This window comes from Herpailurus yagouaroundi, unplaced genomic scaffold, assembly GCF_014898765.1.
Source record: "Herpailurus yagouaroundi ecotype Mexico unplaced genomic scaffold, PumYag 100, whole genome shotgun sequence".
In the NCBI taxonomy this organism is placed as follows: Eukaryota; Metazoa; Chordata; class Mammalia; order Carnivora; family Felidae; genus Herpailurus; species Herpailurus yagouaroundi.
Window position 1 is genome coordinate 9,501,562 of NW_024412391.1, and position 16,589 is coordinate 9,518,150.

Genomic DNA, 16,589 nt, shown 5'->3' on the forward strand with positions numbered 1-16,589 from the left:
CCTGAGCCAAAGTTGGAGCTTAACTGACTGAGCCACCCAGATGCCCCAAGTTATGGTGACATTTTAAATATACGTGAGTGTGTCTCATCTTAGTTCAATTTTTTCTTAGGAGAAATGGAATCCTTGATGGATATTTCCATCAAGACAATCATCTAGTCTCATTGAATACAATTTTCAAATCATTTTTTAGGTTATGTGTGGAGGAGAGGTTTAATCATATTTGTAGATTTGTATTGACCTCATATTCAAATGGCGATCATTCCGATCTTCACAAATGTTGAGAACTACTTGTCCTTGCTTCTATATCGTCAGTGTTCTAACCAAATGCTTGACAAATCTCAAAAGACCTGTGAATTCTGGCCCACAGAATTCGATTTATTAAGAATGAGTGACACAAGAAATATCTTGTATTTCTAGTGACTTTATAGTCCTGCACTGGAAATAAAAAGCACTGGAAGTATAAATTGTATTTTCTTTCCCTATGTCAGTTGAAAGCCATCACTACTGAGAGGATAAGAGGACACAATAAATGAACAAATTGGCTACACAGATGGTATTAGAAAATTAGATTCATAGTCACAGATATCAAATAGCTGGGAAAAGAGACACACATTCCAGGAATATGAGAAATACCTCTTTGGCTAATTAATTGGCAACATGATTGATAAGGCTTGAATATAAATTGAGGCAAGAAAACCCACCCACAAAACACTGCGCAAAATGAGATGTTATGGATGACAGCAAGTGTGACAACAAAAAGTACACTGGAAGAGGAGAATCCTGGGCTAGAATCCAGAACTTTAAGGGAAAAAATAAAAAATACTTCCATTATCAGGTATATGCATAGTATGAAAGAATAAAGTTTAATATGAGATGGTAAATATAATCTCAGAAATGGCACTGAGATTTTGTGGCTGGAACTGATAAGTGTAAGAGTAGAACCCAAATAGATTTACTACAAGGGGGAAAAAAAACCCAAACAATACATATTAAAGTATAAACTTAGGTTTTCAAAGATCAACAGGGGTTGAACAGGAGGAACATTTAGGATAAAGAAAATGAGAATGACGAGGACTCAGTTAGGAGTGTGGTACTGACCGTTAGCCTGAAGTATATACAAATGATGCTTTATTTCATAAAGACACAGTACAGAAGCAAATTATAGTAGTGAGAGTCTTCATTTATCCAGCTACCATTAAAGTGCCTTTTCTAAAAGCTGAATATCTGGTGTTTGGAAATCAAATAGCTATATCCTGAGTTAGGAGATTATAGGGAACACAGTACAAAGCAGAACTCTGCTTTCTGGCCTTGCTGAAAACAGTGGGCTGGTCGATATTCAGTTAATGTATATCTAGAGGTTGGGTCCTGACCGTGCTCATAAATTCCTTAGACCATGTTATCTATGGAATATCTTGTCTTGTTCTCCACTCTGCTTTCTGCATCTGCTCTTTTGTAGTCTTGGGAATGCCTTGTTTTTCTGCATGCTTTCCCTATGCTTTCTGTACGTTCTTACTGGCCCACTGATGTATTGCACAACGTTTCCCTGAATGTACGCTTCATAAATACAGGAGCTTGAGAACAGCTTGGAGAGAGTTCCCTTAGCCTCCCTCTCACCTCTCTTGACTTGTGAAGTCTTGAGTAATCCTTTCTGTCATCCTCAGCTTTGCTGGAGAAAGCTGAAAGCCAAACTCACAATCTGGTACAATCTTTGCTTGCTAAAAATATTGTCCCTCAGGTGGCAGAAGCAGCAATGAGGTGAATTACTATTTTAGACTCAATTCTAGTCAATATGGAGGAACTAGTTGGAAATGTGGATGTGAGAAAAATGCTTGTTTATAATTCTTAAGTGTAGCATAAGAGAACTGTATGTACATTCTGACAGATTCCTTAGGAAAATTCACTTTAGGGAAAACTCAGGTCAAATAGAATACCATATTTGGAGACTCAAATAAATGATATGATAGGAGAAATCTAAAATGTAAAATTTTGACTCCACAATTAAGGACGATAACAGTGAAATAAAGAATTCTATTTCCTAAAGTGGCCAATAGCACCATTCTTCCACTTAAGAAAGGAGAGTCCTGTAAGGATGCGGAGCCATCCACCAAGATGTAACATATACCCTAGGTCAACATCCATAATATGATGTTGTGTCCCCAATAAGTAGAATACATGATTCTGAAAACACAGTAGGAGTGATTCAGCTTAGCATTATTTCCTTTGACTTACTTAGACAATGTGTACTTCTCATCTCTGAATTTTAGGCTCAGTGGATCCTAGTTCCCAGGGCAACCCAGCCTCCTTATTTCAAGATTCAGCATTTAAGAAAAATGCCATACTGGCAGGGGTAAGTGACCTTATCACAGGAGGAGGTAGGGCTCCGTTGCTGTTACACGATGAGCCAGGGAGGAAAATGTCAGGCAGCTAGGCCATCCAGTAACATATCCCTTCCCAAATTTGATAGTTAATCGATAAGACCAGTGGCAATGATCTAAGTTGACCAGGGACTCAGACAACTCAGAGGTGAGAATCTGGGTTATAATATCTCATCAGCCACCAAGACCAGAAGATATGTTAGTTAAGGATGCGAAACATCTAGAATGGATAGTCCAGGAAGGAGAGAAGTTGCAACTTGAAGTCTGCTTTAGTGGCAGGAGCTGTTTCATCCTGCCAACCTACCTCTTTTAAAACTTTTCCAGGACAGAGACCAAACACAAGTCTAGAAGAGCTCAGGGGTGAACTTAGCCTACAAAGCCAGTAGGTTCAGCTGGCGCCAGGGGTAGACTGTAGTGGCTGTTATGGTGTACCACAGGACAAAATAACTCATTTGCTCTGCTGCCAGCAGTGTTGGCTGCCAGTTATTCACCTCTGATTCCCACTATGGATAATACAGGGTATAACAGCCTGGCTCTCTCACCTCAACTTAGCACAACTTTGTAGCACATTCCATAGCTCCCTGTGGGACTAATCCCAGTTGTGACTGGATCACAGTGTGACTCTCCCCCCTTGCACAGACCTGCTTCTCTCACTCCCCATACAGGTCTGATTCCTGAGAGCACTCCCCCACTAAGCCCCCTGCATGCACATCTCCTTCTCAGAGGCTGTTCTCCAGGGTGCCCAGCCTAAGACATTAGGGTACAGAAGGATTTCTTAAGCTACAGAGAGTACTAATGATACATGAAGAGTGATAAATGTGACCACATTAAAATCGAGAAACTCTGCTCATCAAGACACCATTAAAAGCAAATGGGAAGCGATATTTTCATATAGATGTAACCGACAAAGGACTTATATCCAGATATTTTACAAATCCAGTATCAATCAGAGAAGACAAATCCAATAAATAAAAACACATAGAAGGCACAGCCACTTTGCAAAAGATATCAAAATGTTTCATAAAAATATGAAAAAATGGCCAATTTCATCTAGAGTAAAGGAAATGGAAATTAAACCACAATGAGAGATTATTCCACACTTATTAGAACTACATATATTAAAAAGACACCAAATATTGGTGAGAATGTCAAGCAGGGGTACCCTCATACATTGCTGGAGGGAATGCAAATGATATAAATACCTTGGAAATTATCTACACTGGCATCATGCTCTTCCAGCTCAAGGCAGAATGGACTTGATGTTTCAGTCTGTTCCTTGGTCCTCAACAAGGGCTTGGACTTTACCTCTCCTTTACATCTCCCAGATGCAAAGACTTTGGCTCACTCTCCAGACTGTGAAAACTTCTTGCAACTATAGAAATCTCAACCAGGGCCACCCAGGAAGGAATACTGGATCACTGAGACCCCCAATCTACTTCCTAGACCACTCCTTCCCCATAACTTGATGATTCTTGATCTACCTCATAACTAGATTTGCTCATCGCTACTTTATCTTTGAACAAGTATTCTCTCTCTTAAAGCACTTCATCTTTTCCTTACATTTTAGTTATAGGTGGGTTTTTTTTTCTGTCCTCAGTCACTCCATTTACAGATCTCTTGTTGCTAGACCATTGTTTCAATCCCTGTGTTACCTAGGAAAATGCCTTGCATATGGAAGTCACACAATAAATATTCATTGAACTGAGTTATTGTGTATTTTCCAAAATATTTACCATTCATCCTGGATTTGTGTCATTTGCACATCTGGTAACATTGTTGAGTTTTACTTGAATATTTGGATAAATATTGGTTATTAATTCCATGGGCTGATGTTCATAAAAACAGAATTAATTTCTATCAAAACTGAAAAAAAAAAAGAGTTTAAGACGCAAACTCTCACTATGAGACCTTCCCAGATGGAGCTGTAGGGAAATCTGTAGAGAGGCTGTTATAGACTATTTCATCCATGTATGAGAGCGTACTGGGACGCTTTCAAAAGGAAAAGTCACGTGGATAATTTATTTGCACGTTTTAGTCTTCATTAGTGATCATCAGGTGGGGTCATGCACAGAGCGCCTGGTGCTACTAAATGTTGGTTCTATCTCAAATTCCCTGAATCCACAGGCATGGGACACCTTTACAAGAATTTGGGCACCTTAGGAGAAAAAAAATCTCTCTAAGTCAGGAGAAGCTGGGCTGGGGCCCCTCACACAGCTTCATAGTATTGTCCATTCAAGTTGCTTTCCCAGTTCCTATCTCTACATATTCTAGTGGAATCTATACAGGGCAAAGGTCAGGGGAGACAGTGTTAGCAGTCCTTACTTTAGCTTTCCATGTCTGCTCCCACCCATCTCCCCCCGAAGACATGCCTACATCTTTCCCTGGCACCCTCCTGCCCTAACTTCTGTGTTAAAAGTGAACAGGATTCTAGGGAAGAAAAGATGCTGACTGACTTGACCACATACACAGAACACATATGAATTTCAGCTAAAGAGTAACCTCAGCCTGCCATTCGCCTTCTACTTCTTATAGAATAAAGGGTTTGAAAAGAATCTCAGGCATGCCAAGTAGAGAAGACTAGATTTTGGCATCCAACTTTGCCTTTAGGACTAAGACTGATTCTGAAGGTAAATGTAATTGGGAGCTTTTATTTCAGGGTGGCTGACTTAGGCACAGTCCTGGGAAGATGATCAGGGAATTATCAGTTGCATAGCTTGGAACAGGAAGCCATGACTCTGCTTTATCTTAGATACTCCATTCTTCCCATTCCTCATCTCCTGCAGCCCCAACAAACCTTCCACACAAATGTGGTGTATTTTTCGTCACATTAGAGTTTCTGATTTCGTGAGATCTGCCACGAAACGCCATCTATTACTTTACAACTGGTAATATTTCTGATCACAACTGTAGTTGCTGCATGCATGGTCTTCATTTCTTAGTATCCTTCTTAAGTCGTGTTGTCTAATCAGTGCATGTCTTATTTTCTGAAGTGAAATATAACCTCTTTTCTGGAAATGACACACAACTGCTTTTGAATGTCCATAACCTATAGCAGTTAATATTACTAGACACATAGTGGGTACTTAATTGTACTTATTGTAGGCACAGCACTCTCAGCTCCACTAAGTTTCAGGAGAGAGAGAGAGAAAGAGAGAGAGTGAGGGAGAGAAAGAGATCCATCCTGTATACACACACATACATACTCACACACATCCTGTATACTTTCAGGATTCCTAAATACTTTCATAAATAGAGACAAAGCAAGTCATAGAGGGGTGTCTGGGTGGCTAAGTCAGTTAAACATCCCACTCTTGATTTTGGCTCAGGTTATTATCTCATGGTTTGTGAGATTGAACCCTGCACTGGGCTCTGGGCTGACAGCATGGAGCCTGCTTGGGATTATCTCTCTCTCTCCCTCTCTCTCTCTCTGCCCCTCTCCTTCTTGTGCACTCTCTCTCTCTCTCTCTCTCTCTCTCTCTCTCTCTCTCAAAATAAATAAATAAACTGTTTTCTAAAAAGAAAGTCATAGTTAGGAATATGCAGTTTCATTGATATAAGATATATTCTTAAGAGGCAATATAGTATAGGGATTAGAACATAGGATCTGGACCCAAAGTATGTTGGTTAAAATCCAAGCTCTGTTCCCTAGCATTGTAAGTTTGGGGCAATTTTTTCTCTATATATACCTCAGTTTTATCATCTGTAAATGGAGTTAAATGGTGTATCTTTTGTAAAGTTTTGAATATTAAATTAGAAAACACATGTGTTGTAAGGCACTTAAGATAGTTCACGTGTTAAGTGATCAGAAAGCATTAACTGTTATTATTGTATTCATTTATATCACCATACCCTCTGATGCTCACAAACGTAGACGTCCCCTTTTACAAACACACTCATTAATTTGAAAGCATCAGCCAAATACCCATTACATACTAGATAATATTCTGGAAATACAGAGCTGAACAAGACATTCTCTCTTTCATAATGAATTTCACAATCTTGTGGGGAAGATTGCAGAGAAACCATGATTACAATATAGTGTGATAAGGGCTACAATAGAGTCAAGTAAAAGGGGCTATGTGGACACGCAAGAGGGCTAAGTTGTGGTGGCTGGGAGATGGGGTTCTGAGGGGCAGCGTCCTTGACCTGAGTCTTGAAGGTTCAGTAGAGGTTTAGCCAGCTAGCTGAACAAACCAGAAGAAAGGGTATTCCAGATAGAGGACAGCATGTTCACAGGCACAGAGATGGGAGAGTTGTTCAGGGAATTCAGGTAGTTATGTGTTGCACAGAGAGGCAGAGAGGTGGAAGATGGTGGTAGATGCTGCTGGACAGATGGGTCTTGACTGAACCGTAAAAGCTCAGTGTGCAAGGTAAGGAGTGTGGATTCTACCCTATAATGGATAGGGAGCCATTGAAATAATTAAGCAGAGGAATGATGTGATCAGATTTGGGTCTGAAGAAGATCCTGACAGCCCCAGTTTGAATAATTGGAGGGGACAAAATTGGAAGAATAGCCTAACAAATGAAGAACCCAAACTAAGCAGTGACAAAGGAGACCAAGAGGAAGGTATCAAGTGAACAAATATTTCTGAGATAAATTCAACAGCAATCATTTGGAAGAAATGTGGACGAAGGGAGAAACAAGGATAGAGGGCAGAATGAAGGAATGTACTCAGATTTCTGGCTTGGGTGGGCTCGGAGTGGTAGTGTTATTTTCTAGGAGTGGAAGTATTTGGAGGGGAAGGTAGAGATGGATAATGTAGTTTTGTTATATTGAGTTAGAGGTGTTTATGAAAGATGGAGTACATACTTAACTGTACAACACAATTATCCAAGGAACTTGTTAAATGCAAATATTCAGCCTCTACCCTTAAAGAACCAGATTCGGTAGGTCAGAGGTGAGTACTAAGGATTAGCATTTCTTAAAAAAAAAAAAAAAAAAAATTCGCCTCTTCCTTAGGCGGCAGCCATGGCGGGCCAAGAGGATCCGGTGTGCGGGAGATTCACCAGGACTGGGCGAACCGGAAGTACATTGAGGTCATCACCAGCAGCATCAAGAAAATGGAGGACTTTCTCAACTCGTTCCATATGTCTTGTCATTCAAGACTTTCAACACTAAAGGAGAAATTGACAGCCCTCAAACGGAGAATAGAGTACATTGAAGCACGGGTGACAAAAGGTGAGACCCTCACCTAGAACTGTGCCATGCTACTGCTGGGAAGTTGCTTTACAGAACACAGGCCTACGTGGGAAAGGCCCCAGCAGCCTCAGCTCCTTCCTCTCTCCTTAAAGAGTAACAGGGCTTATTTTTGTTTTTCTTTTTTCAAAAGCGTGGCCTTTGGGCTCTGCCATGTACATCGGTGTGTGATGTGGCATGTGGGAAGAAGTCCAGGGAAACTCTCGGAAACAACATTAGGCATTTTACCTTTTAAGTAACATTTTGTAGAACTGTTTGTCAATGTATTTGAGGCGTGCAGAGCCAGACGCCTGGGACTCTTTGTTAAGGTCCTCCCCACCTCCTTCTCTCTCTCTCTCTCTCTCTCTCTCTCTCTCTCTCTCTCTCTCACACACACACACACACACACACACACTTTCCTTACAGCTCTCATTGCCTCTGCATTGGTTCTATAAACAGTCTTTGTCTCCTTTCCACCTTTGGTGGGGGGGTGGGAGGCAGTCCTGTCTGAGACACTTATGCCCAGGCAAGGTGGCCACAAGAGAATGTTGTTGGTAACCCACCAGTTTCTTGTCCTTTTGGGGAGGTCAAGGCTAGGCCCCCACTTGGCTTGAAGGGACATTTTCAGAATTTTCTGTCACTTGGGGTGTCTTTGCCTCTCATATTTCCCTAATAAACTCCTCAACTTAAAAAAAAAAATTCCCACGTGGTTCTGATGTAGCGAGTCCAGGCTATATGAGTATATGTATAACAAAGAACAAAACAAAACAAAAAACAAAACAAAAAACAAAAACCAGGAAATAAAATTTCAGGAGTCTCTGCATATATGATTGGAGCCAAGGTTATGAACGAGGTCATATATAGACAATGGGCAAAGTGAGAAGAGGAAGGGGCCAATGACTAAGACTGTTATAATTGTTTCAACAGTGATTTTCCTTTACATTACCAAAATCAGTGGAACTGAGCAATTGCAGCGGATACAAGTATTAACTCCTCTTGGTATGTGTAGTTTATTTTTCTTTCTCTGCCTTCCATTCCCCATGCTGCCCCCAGAGTTATCTTCCAAAAGCACTTATCTCGTGATGCTTTTCCTCTGTTTCTAAACTTCACATAATTCCTCCTTTTATACAGTGAAGTTTCAACTCCTTGGCATGGTATGCAAGGTCCTTTATAATCTAGTCTCAACCTGCATTTCCAGAGCCAGATGCCATTGTCTCCACCGTTAATTCCATGTGCCAGCCACTACGGGCTTGGCCTCTGCCGGACACATCATATATCTTTGTGCCTCTATACTTCCTCTTCTGCCTAAAATGTGCTGCCTCAGCTCTGTCTCTGTGCCTCTTAACTCACAGTTAGCTTTACAGAGGTTATTCATACGTGGTCACACAAATCCAGTGGCATTTCTACACGTACCACTGGTTCATTCTGGTAATCAGCATTAAATTTGAATTGCAATGAAGAAAGCAGAAATATTTTTCTCATAAGTAGGAACTGTGTTTTAATGGAAGCCTACTCAATCTTGAAGGTCAAATTTAACTGTTTTTATGTGTTTTCAGAGAGATACTGTTTATAGTTCTGGGCTAGAATTTACTCTTATCGTCATTATTCTATAATTAACTATTAAAGAGTCAGCCTCCTCTATTTGATTTTTAATTCCTAGACAGCACAGACACTGTTCTCTTCATATTTGAAACTTCTATAGCCTAGTGCTTCATACATGGCAGGTTTTCACTAAATGCTTGTTAGACTGAACTAGAAATCCTCAAATGCAAGTTTAAAAAACCCCATAAGTAATAAACTCAGAAATATCACGTGCCTCAGTCCAGTCTACTAGTCAAAATTTAGCTAAATTTCAGCCAAAGAAGCAGAAAAGTCCCATTTTCTAATTCAAGATAATTTTAAATTATAAACTGATATAATTTTAACCTCCGGGTCATTACTCAGGACACCAAGTAGTACTCCTTGGAGGTGACTTTCATTATTATAAAAAGGAAATCAATGAGCTCCATTCAAAACAAAGATTATGCTCCAGGGAAGTTTCAAAACAATAAAAATAAAAAAGAGAGAGATTTACCAGTTTAGGTTCTGAGTAGGTGCCAAGACCGATGATAGGAATGCTGTTTCCATCACTTAGGGGTATACGGTGATTTGCAGCACTGAGGTTCATCCTGGAGAGAGTCTGGGTTTCACGTTTTTCAGAGTAATTCTGGACACTACTGGGAAAATCTTTTTGTAAGGATATTTTAGGGCCTATTTAATGAAAGAAAGGAGAGTCAGAGGGAGGAGCAGTGGGAGGGAAGAGAGATTAGCAGATCTATTTCTCAACCTGTTTTTTTTTTTTTTTCCCCAGGTTGTTTTGAAAATCTGGAGATTGTCCTTTGAACTTTATCAGAGGCATGTAAATAACATAACCCATTGAGAGCTAATGCTTACTTCTCTACAAAGAAAAAAGGGAAAAGCCAAAAAGAAACAAGTCTGGTTGGCTTCTGCCAGTTAGGATGGTTTTGTGGGCAAGTGACAGGCCTGTCTCAAATTCTCCTAAACTATAAAAGACATTTATTGGTTTATATTTCTGAAAGCTTCAACATTAGGGCTAGCTTCAGGTGAGACTATAGCAGTTTCCCAGGACTTGCCTGGAAATTCTGATGCAGCAGGACTTGGAAGGGTTTTAAGATTGTATCACCTAGTTAAGTTTGGGAAACAGTGGGCCAGAGGAACAACTGGTCTTTTAACCAGTCTATCTCTCTGTCTCTTCATTCTCTCAGTCTCTCCTTATTGTTAAAAGATGGTGACCCGTCCTTGGAGTGACGTGGTTCCGGAGACAGACTCAACAAAAGAGAGATTTTTACTTATGCCATCACTCACACAGTAACCTAGAAAAGGTCTTTTTGGTCTCCACTACCTTTCTTGCTTCATGGATCTATCACTAAACTAATCATGATGGTCAAAGGACATAAAAGATTGATCACCCTCAGATAATTAGAAGCCATTTCTTTCTTTCTTTTTTTTAATTTATTTCTTTTGAGAGAGAGAGAGAGAGAGAGAGAGAGGAGGGGTAGAGAGAAAGGGAGAGAGAGAATCCCAAGCAGGCTCCATGCTGTCAGTGCAGAGCCTGATCCCATGAACTGTGACATCATGACCTGAGCTGAAATCAAGAGTGGGACGCTTAACCTACTGAGCTACCCAGGTGCCCCAGAAGTAATTTCTGAATGTGGAGTTGGAGTTAATCTCACCTGGGCAGAATCTGGAGATTGTTAAGAAAAAGGAAAGAAATAGCAGTTAGGGAAGCAACTAACAAATGTTTATTATAGTTTTCCTCCAAAGGATTGTGCTGTGTATAAAATGTGAGCCTTGGGGGTTTTGAAGATAACTAACTGTGTTCAGGCTGGTAAAAGTGTGCTCAAGTTTGCCTATAACTCATTTGCCCTCTCTCCTGGACTTCCTTTCTTGCTTACATACACATGATCAGCCAGGGAATTTCAAGTAGGTTGGGGCAGCATGGAACACGGGCAATATTGGTCTTCAGTATCATTGGTAAATTGATCCAACAGATACTTATTGTACACCTTTGGGTGCTAAGACGTTGGTTTGCATATATTGCTCTATATTTATTATTACTGACTTTTTTGGTCTTTAGCCCAGTGAACACTTTGGATGTTTAAATTCATGATTTTCATCGAATTTGGGACGTTTGGGGGCATTAGTTTTTCAAACATCCTTTTAGTTTCTTCCTCTCCTCTCCTTCAGGGCCTCCTGTTGTGTATATGTTGGTATACTTGATGGTATCTCATAGGTGTCTTGAGCTTGGTTTATTTATTTTTGTCATTCTTTTCTCTTTTTTCTTCTTAAACTAGATGATCTCAATGGGTCTATCTTCAGGTACCCTGACTCTTTTGCCTGCTCAAATCTATAGTTGAAACCCTTGAGTTATTTTTCATTTCAATTATTGTGTTTTTAATCTCTAGAATTTGTTTGGTTCATTTTTACGATTTCTATTTCTTTACTGATGTTCTCTACATGGTGAAATGTTGTTCTCCTGGATCCTTTGGTTCTTTCCCCATGATTTTCTTTCACTCTTTAAGCATATCTAAGAGAATCGAGTTAATGTCTTTGTCTAGTAAGTCCAATGCTCTGTGTCCTCATGGACACTCACAATTCCTTTTTTTTCCCCTGTGAGCAAGGCATATTTTCTTGTTCTTTGCATGTTCTGTAATTTTTTTGTTGAAAACTGGGAGTGTTGAATATCACAATGTGACAGTTCTGGAAATCAGATACTTCCCCCTCCTCTGGTTCGTTGGTGCTGCTTGCTTATGAGATGTTAATGTTTGCTTATTTACTAACTTCTCTGAACGATTGAGTCCCTACCATTTGTTATGTGAAAGGTGTGTTCATCTAATTTAGCAGTCATGGTCACTTGGTGTTTTGACAGAGTTTTCTTCACTGCTCGGAGCAAAAAAACCAAAAAATTCTGTCTTTGTAGGTTGGCTCCTTTGGGGCATGACTTCAATGCTTACCCATGCTGCTTATGATGCTGCCATAGCCTTTGTTTCCAGCTTGCACAGAGCCTGAAGGCCAGTCAGAGGTGAAACCTGAGGGTCTTGTCAGGCCTCTTTGACCATACGCTCAGCCCTGACAGTATGGGTGGCCTTCTTGATTAACCAGCCCTGCAACTCCCTACCCTCACATATCTCCTTTCCCAACTTCTTCTTTGCCAGGATTTTCAGTCTATTGGTTGTCCCAACTAACCCTAGGCTTCCACAGCCAAAACTTCTGTGCTTAAATGCATGCAGCAAAAACTTGAGCAGCCATCTTTGCCCTAGGAATGCTTTGAATTAGGCAAAATCAAGGCAAGCCTTTGTGTGTTCCTTCAGGGAGCCACCGGACAGTCTGGGACCACAGTGATGATTCTTTGAGAATAACAGCTCCATTGCGCTCTGTGGCACCAGCATCCTGCACCAGGAGTGTGGGCACAGTCCTCATGGCTGCCATGGATCAGATGTGGGGGGATGGTGGGCAGGCGATTTAAACCACACAGTCCTCTCTCTTACTGCAAAAGCAGCAGCTGCTTTCTTCACTAAGCTTTCCCCTGGTTGTTTCAAGTTCTTGACTGGACTCCAGACTCCTGCAAAAAATGAGACTGTTTTTGCCAGCAGATTCGTTGTTTTTATAAAAGCACAGAGACCTGGAATCCCCTACTCTGCTACTTTCCTCTTTTCATTTAAAAAAAAAATGTTTATTTATTTTTGAGAGAGAGAGAAGGCAAATGGAGCAAGGGGTCTGGGAGATCCGAATCTGTGGTGACAGCAGAGAGCCCAATGCGGGGCTTGAGCTCACAAATCATGAGACCATGACCTGAGTTGAAGTTAGATGCTCAACTAACTGAGCCACCCAGATGCCCCACCTCTTTTCAATTTTTTTAAAAAAAAAATTTATTTGTTTTGTGATTGGATTATTTCTATTGACTTATATTCAACTTTTTCCTCTGTCTTCTTTCCTCCATTCTGCTACTGAGTGCATACAGTAAGTCCTTTGTTCTTTTTTTCTTAGACTTTATTTTTAGGGAAGTTTTAGGTCATAGCAAAGTTGAGCAGTGTGTACAGAGAGTTCCCATCCCCTGCCCTCACACATGCCCTGACTTCCCCCACTATCGACATCCCCCCACCAGAGTGGTACATTTGTTACAATTGATGTACCTGTTTGACCTATTACTATCCACCAAAGTCCATAGTTTGCATTAAGGTCACTGTTCACATGGTATTTTCTATGGATTTTGGAAGATGTTATAATGCCATGTATCTACCACACTATTATTGTCCAGAATAGTTGGCCCTAAAGTTCCTGTGTTCTGCTTATTTATCCCTCTCACCCTCCTAATCCCTGGCAACCACTCATCTTTTTACTGTCTCCAAAGTTTTGTCTTTTTTCAGAATATCATATAGGTAGACTCATACAGATTTTCAAATTGGCTTCTTTCACTTAGTAAAATGCACATAATGTTGCTCTATGCCTTTCCATGGCTTGGTAGCTCTTTTTTTTTTTTTTAGTGGTGAATTATAGTACATTGTCTGGATGTACCATAGTTCTCTCTGTCTGCACCCTGCCGTCCACTTTCTGATTGGGGGGGGCGCGGTGGCGGGGTGGGGGGGGCCCCGGGAGAGGTACTGAGAGACCCCAATAGTACATGAGTTCTGCTCTATCTTTCTCCATCTGCTACTGTTTCTTTTTCAGACTCCTGAAATAACCTTCTTATACATATATTTCATGTTTTATAGTGGTATTCACTGGGAGAGGCATCCTACCCGGAACTAGAACCCTCACATATTTCTTAAAATAATTTTAAGTTTTTTACACATATTGACTAAATTGAGGTGAATTTAAATTTTAGATTGCTTTTTTGTGTGAGAAATTTCTGAAGTTAGTCTTTATATATTGATACCTTCAAAATAAATTGACCTGACATAAAACAATTCTTATTTCTATTCAATAAAAGGCTTGCATATGAATTATTACTCTCTTTGCTGATATAAATTCACAAATAATTTTAATTATGACAATAATGAGATTATTTTTGAGTATTTACTGTGCACTTTTATGTATTGTCTCATTTAATTTTCACAACATAGCTTCTTATTAGAGCTAACATAAGTGACTGCTACTTTTTCTCTAATGGCAACTCTAACCATGCTCTGTTCCTTCTGCTTCCTTGTTAAAAATTATTACAATACCCCAATCACAGTATTTCTCCTGCTATATGTAGGTACACATACACACAAATACCTACATCCTCAAACCTTCTCCCAAATCACCTAACGTAAGCCCGATTTCTATTACAAGCCCTTTTCTCTCTCCCTCTTTTAAAATTTCTTTTCTTTTTTTTTAAACTTTATTTATTTTGAGAGAGACAGAGACAGCACAAGTGGGGGAGGGTCAGAGAGAGGGAGAGAGAGAATCCCAAGCAGGCTCCCTGCTGCCACCACAGAGCCTGATGCAGGGCTCGAACCTACAAAGCCCTGAGATCATGACTGAGCCAAAATCAAGAGTTGGACACTCAACCGACTGAACCAACCAGGCACCCCCAAATTTTTTCTTTTTTAATGTTTATTTGTTTTTGAGAGAGAGAGAGAGTGCAAGCGGGGGAGGGGCAGAGAGAGAGGGAGACACAGAATCTGAAGCAGGCTCCAGGCTCTAAGCTGTCAGCACAGAGCCCGACGCGGGCCTGGAACTGAGCCGAAGTCAGCTTAAAGGACTGAGCCACCCAGGCACCCCTCTCTCTCCCTCCTAGCAAGGCATCCAATGCCTCCCCACAGACTGCAGTCTTCTTGCTGCAGAAAGCTTATAAAACTAACTTCATTTGTTTACAGGTAAGTCCTTACTACTGGTCATTTAGATAAATTTTTAAATAGTCTTCCAAATCTTTTTTGTAACTTAAAACCTCAGAGCTTTGCCAAGCTAAATAATTGAATTTCAATAAATACCTGGATAATTTTCTAAACAGGACAAAATACTACAACATTAAGTATTACAAATAGGTTTGTCCACTATTGACTTTGAATTACAGAGAAAAGATATTTGGATGTGTTAGCGCTACACTGGAAAATTGAAAAAGGCAATGCTCCTCGAAATTATAAAATATATTCACAAACTTGCAAATCTAAAGAATAATGGTATAACAGGCAGTTTCCTACTGTCTCTTACTTTTCACTAGAAATAAGGTTTCTAAGGATTAAGGAGTCTAATTAATATATGTAATTAAAGCTACTAGAAATAATAAGGGCAACATCTCTGTATGCCAGGAAATTAGGTTATGTTTCCAGTAAGGGAAGGTCTGAGAAATGCAGATAACACTTTTTTTTTTTTTGTTTTTTTTTGTGGAGGGAAAAGAAAAAAATATTGTCCTAAGTGAGGCTGGTTGTTCATAGAGGAAAAACATAGGACAAAATTGTAATGCTAAAAAAAAAGAGAGTTGTAGAAGGTTTGCAGAAAAAGGAATCCTAGGAAAATAATTGTAGGTATAATCAAGAGAAGATTAAAATAAATTTAATGATAAATGAGCTTTAATGTAAAAAGCACGCTGATGGAACTTGTTTGGTTTTTCTTCTATTACACCAACATTTTCTTAGATAACAGGTCTGTTCTTAATAAAGAAATTATAAACAAAGTTTCTTTACTGTTAGTGTAATCTGTCTGAGAAAGAAAGATTCTGTTTTTGTCTTGATCGCATTTTGGCTACTCAGAAAAACTAAATTTTTATTCAAGGAGAGCTAAGGTTTTTGCAGGTACAATCTACATTTGTTCTTGAGACCTTTTTGTTACTTTGGTTAAATAGATAATTATTCTTTTGTAAATGTTTGTGATCCTATTTTAACCAAATGGTCCAGATCTCCTTATATTTTTGACAAAATTCCCAAAATTGAATTCTAAATGAAGTCTTTTTTACCTGGAATATTGTAGAGGACTTGTTAAAGTCATTAGGCTTATTTGCTGTGTAAATTACATGGGAAGCATTGTCAAATTAAGTAATACTAAGCCTTCTTTATATTGTATTTGCAAGACTGTGGCACATGTGGATGAAGTCCACATTCTGCTTCTGCAAAAATAGCCCCTCATTGCCAGACTTTTGCCATCCAGATGTCCTTGTAACATGGCAACAGTCTGCTCTTGAATAAGAAATTAAGATGATTAAACAATGGCTGTAAATTAAAGAACAGTGGGGGCTGTGGGAAACCCAAGATAGCTGCTTGGGTCTTCCTGGCTCCCTGACAAACCCCATTTTTTAGTTTTTGCATTCCTTCACCCACAACAGTGCATTTCAAATGACTCAGGTTATAAACAGACATTGATGGGGAGACTTTTTTAATATTGCAAGAACAGTCTACCAGCAATGTCTGACCTGTCAGACAGGTCCTAATCTTGGAATCCTACATTCCACAATTCTGGAAAAGCTGTTTTTGTTCCCAGAAGCCTTAGATCTCCTCCCTCTGGACCCTTTGAACACCTTACAGCTGGACTACAACTGCCACTTAGTATGTGTTATCAAG

The 16,589-nt window shown here is 39.8% G+C and overlaps 1 protein-coding gene and 1 pseudogene across 2 annotated transcripts in view; one reads left to right on the forward strand and one right to left on the reverse strand.

Annotated features, from left to right (window-relative positions):
- The window catches only part of AKR1D1 (aldo-keto reductase family 1 member D1), a 91,756-nt gene that overhangs the window by 32,368 nt on the left and 42,799 nt on the right, over window positions 1-16,589 (reverse strand). Inside the window, exon 1 of one of the 2 annotated variants that reach the window (XM_040471849.1) lies at window positions 9,626-9,840. The exons of the other annotated variant lie outside the window; for it this stretch is intronic. Within the exon in view, the coding sequence (XP_040327783.1) occupies window positions 9,626-9,718 (93 nt within the window). The 5' untranslated portion in view covers window positions 9,719-9,840. Of the gene's footprint in view, window positions 1-9,625; window positions 9,841-16,589 lie in introns of those variants that run through there. 2 annotated transcript variants of the gene reach the window in all.
- On the forward strand, window positions 7,345-7,963 carry LOC121028275 (probable protein BRICK1; annotated as a pseudogene).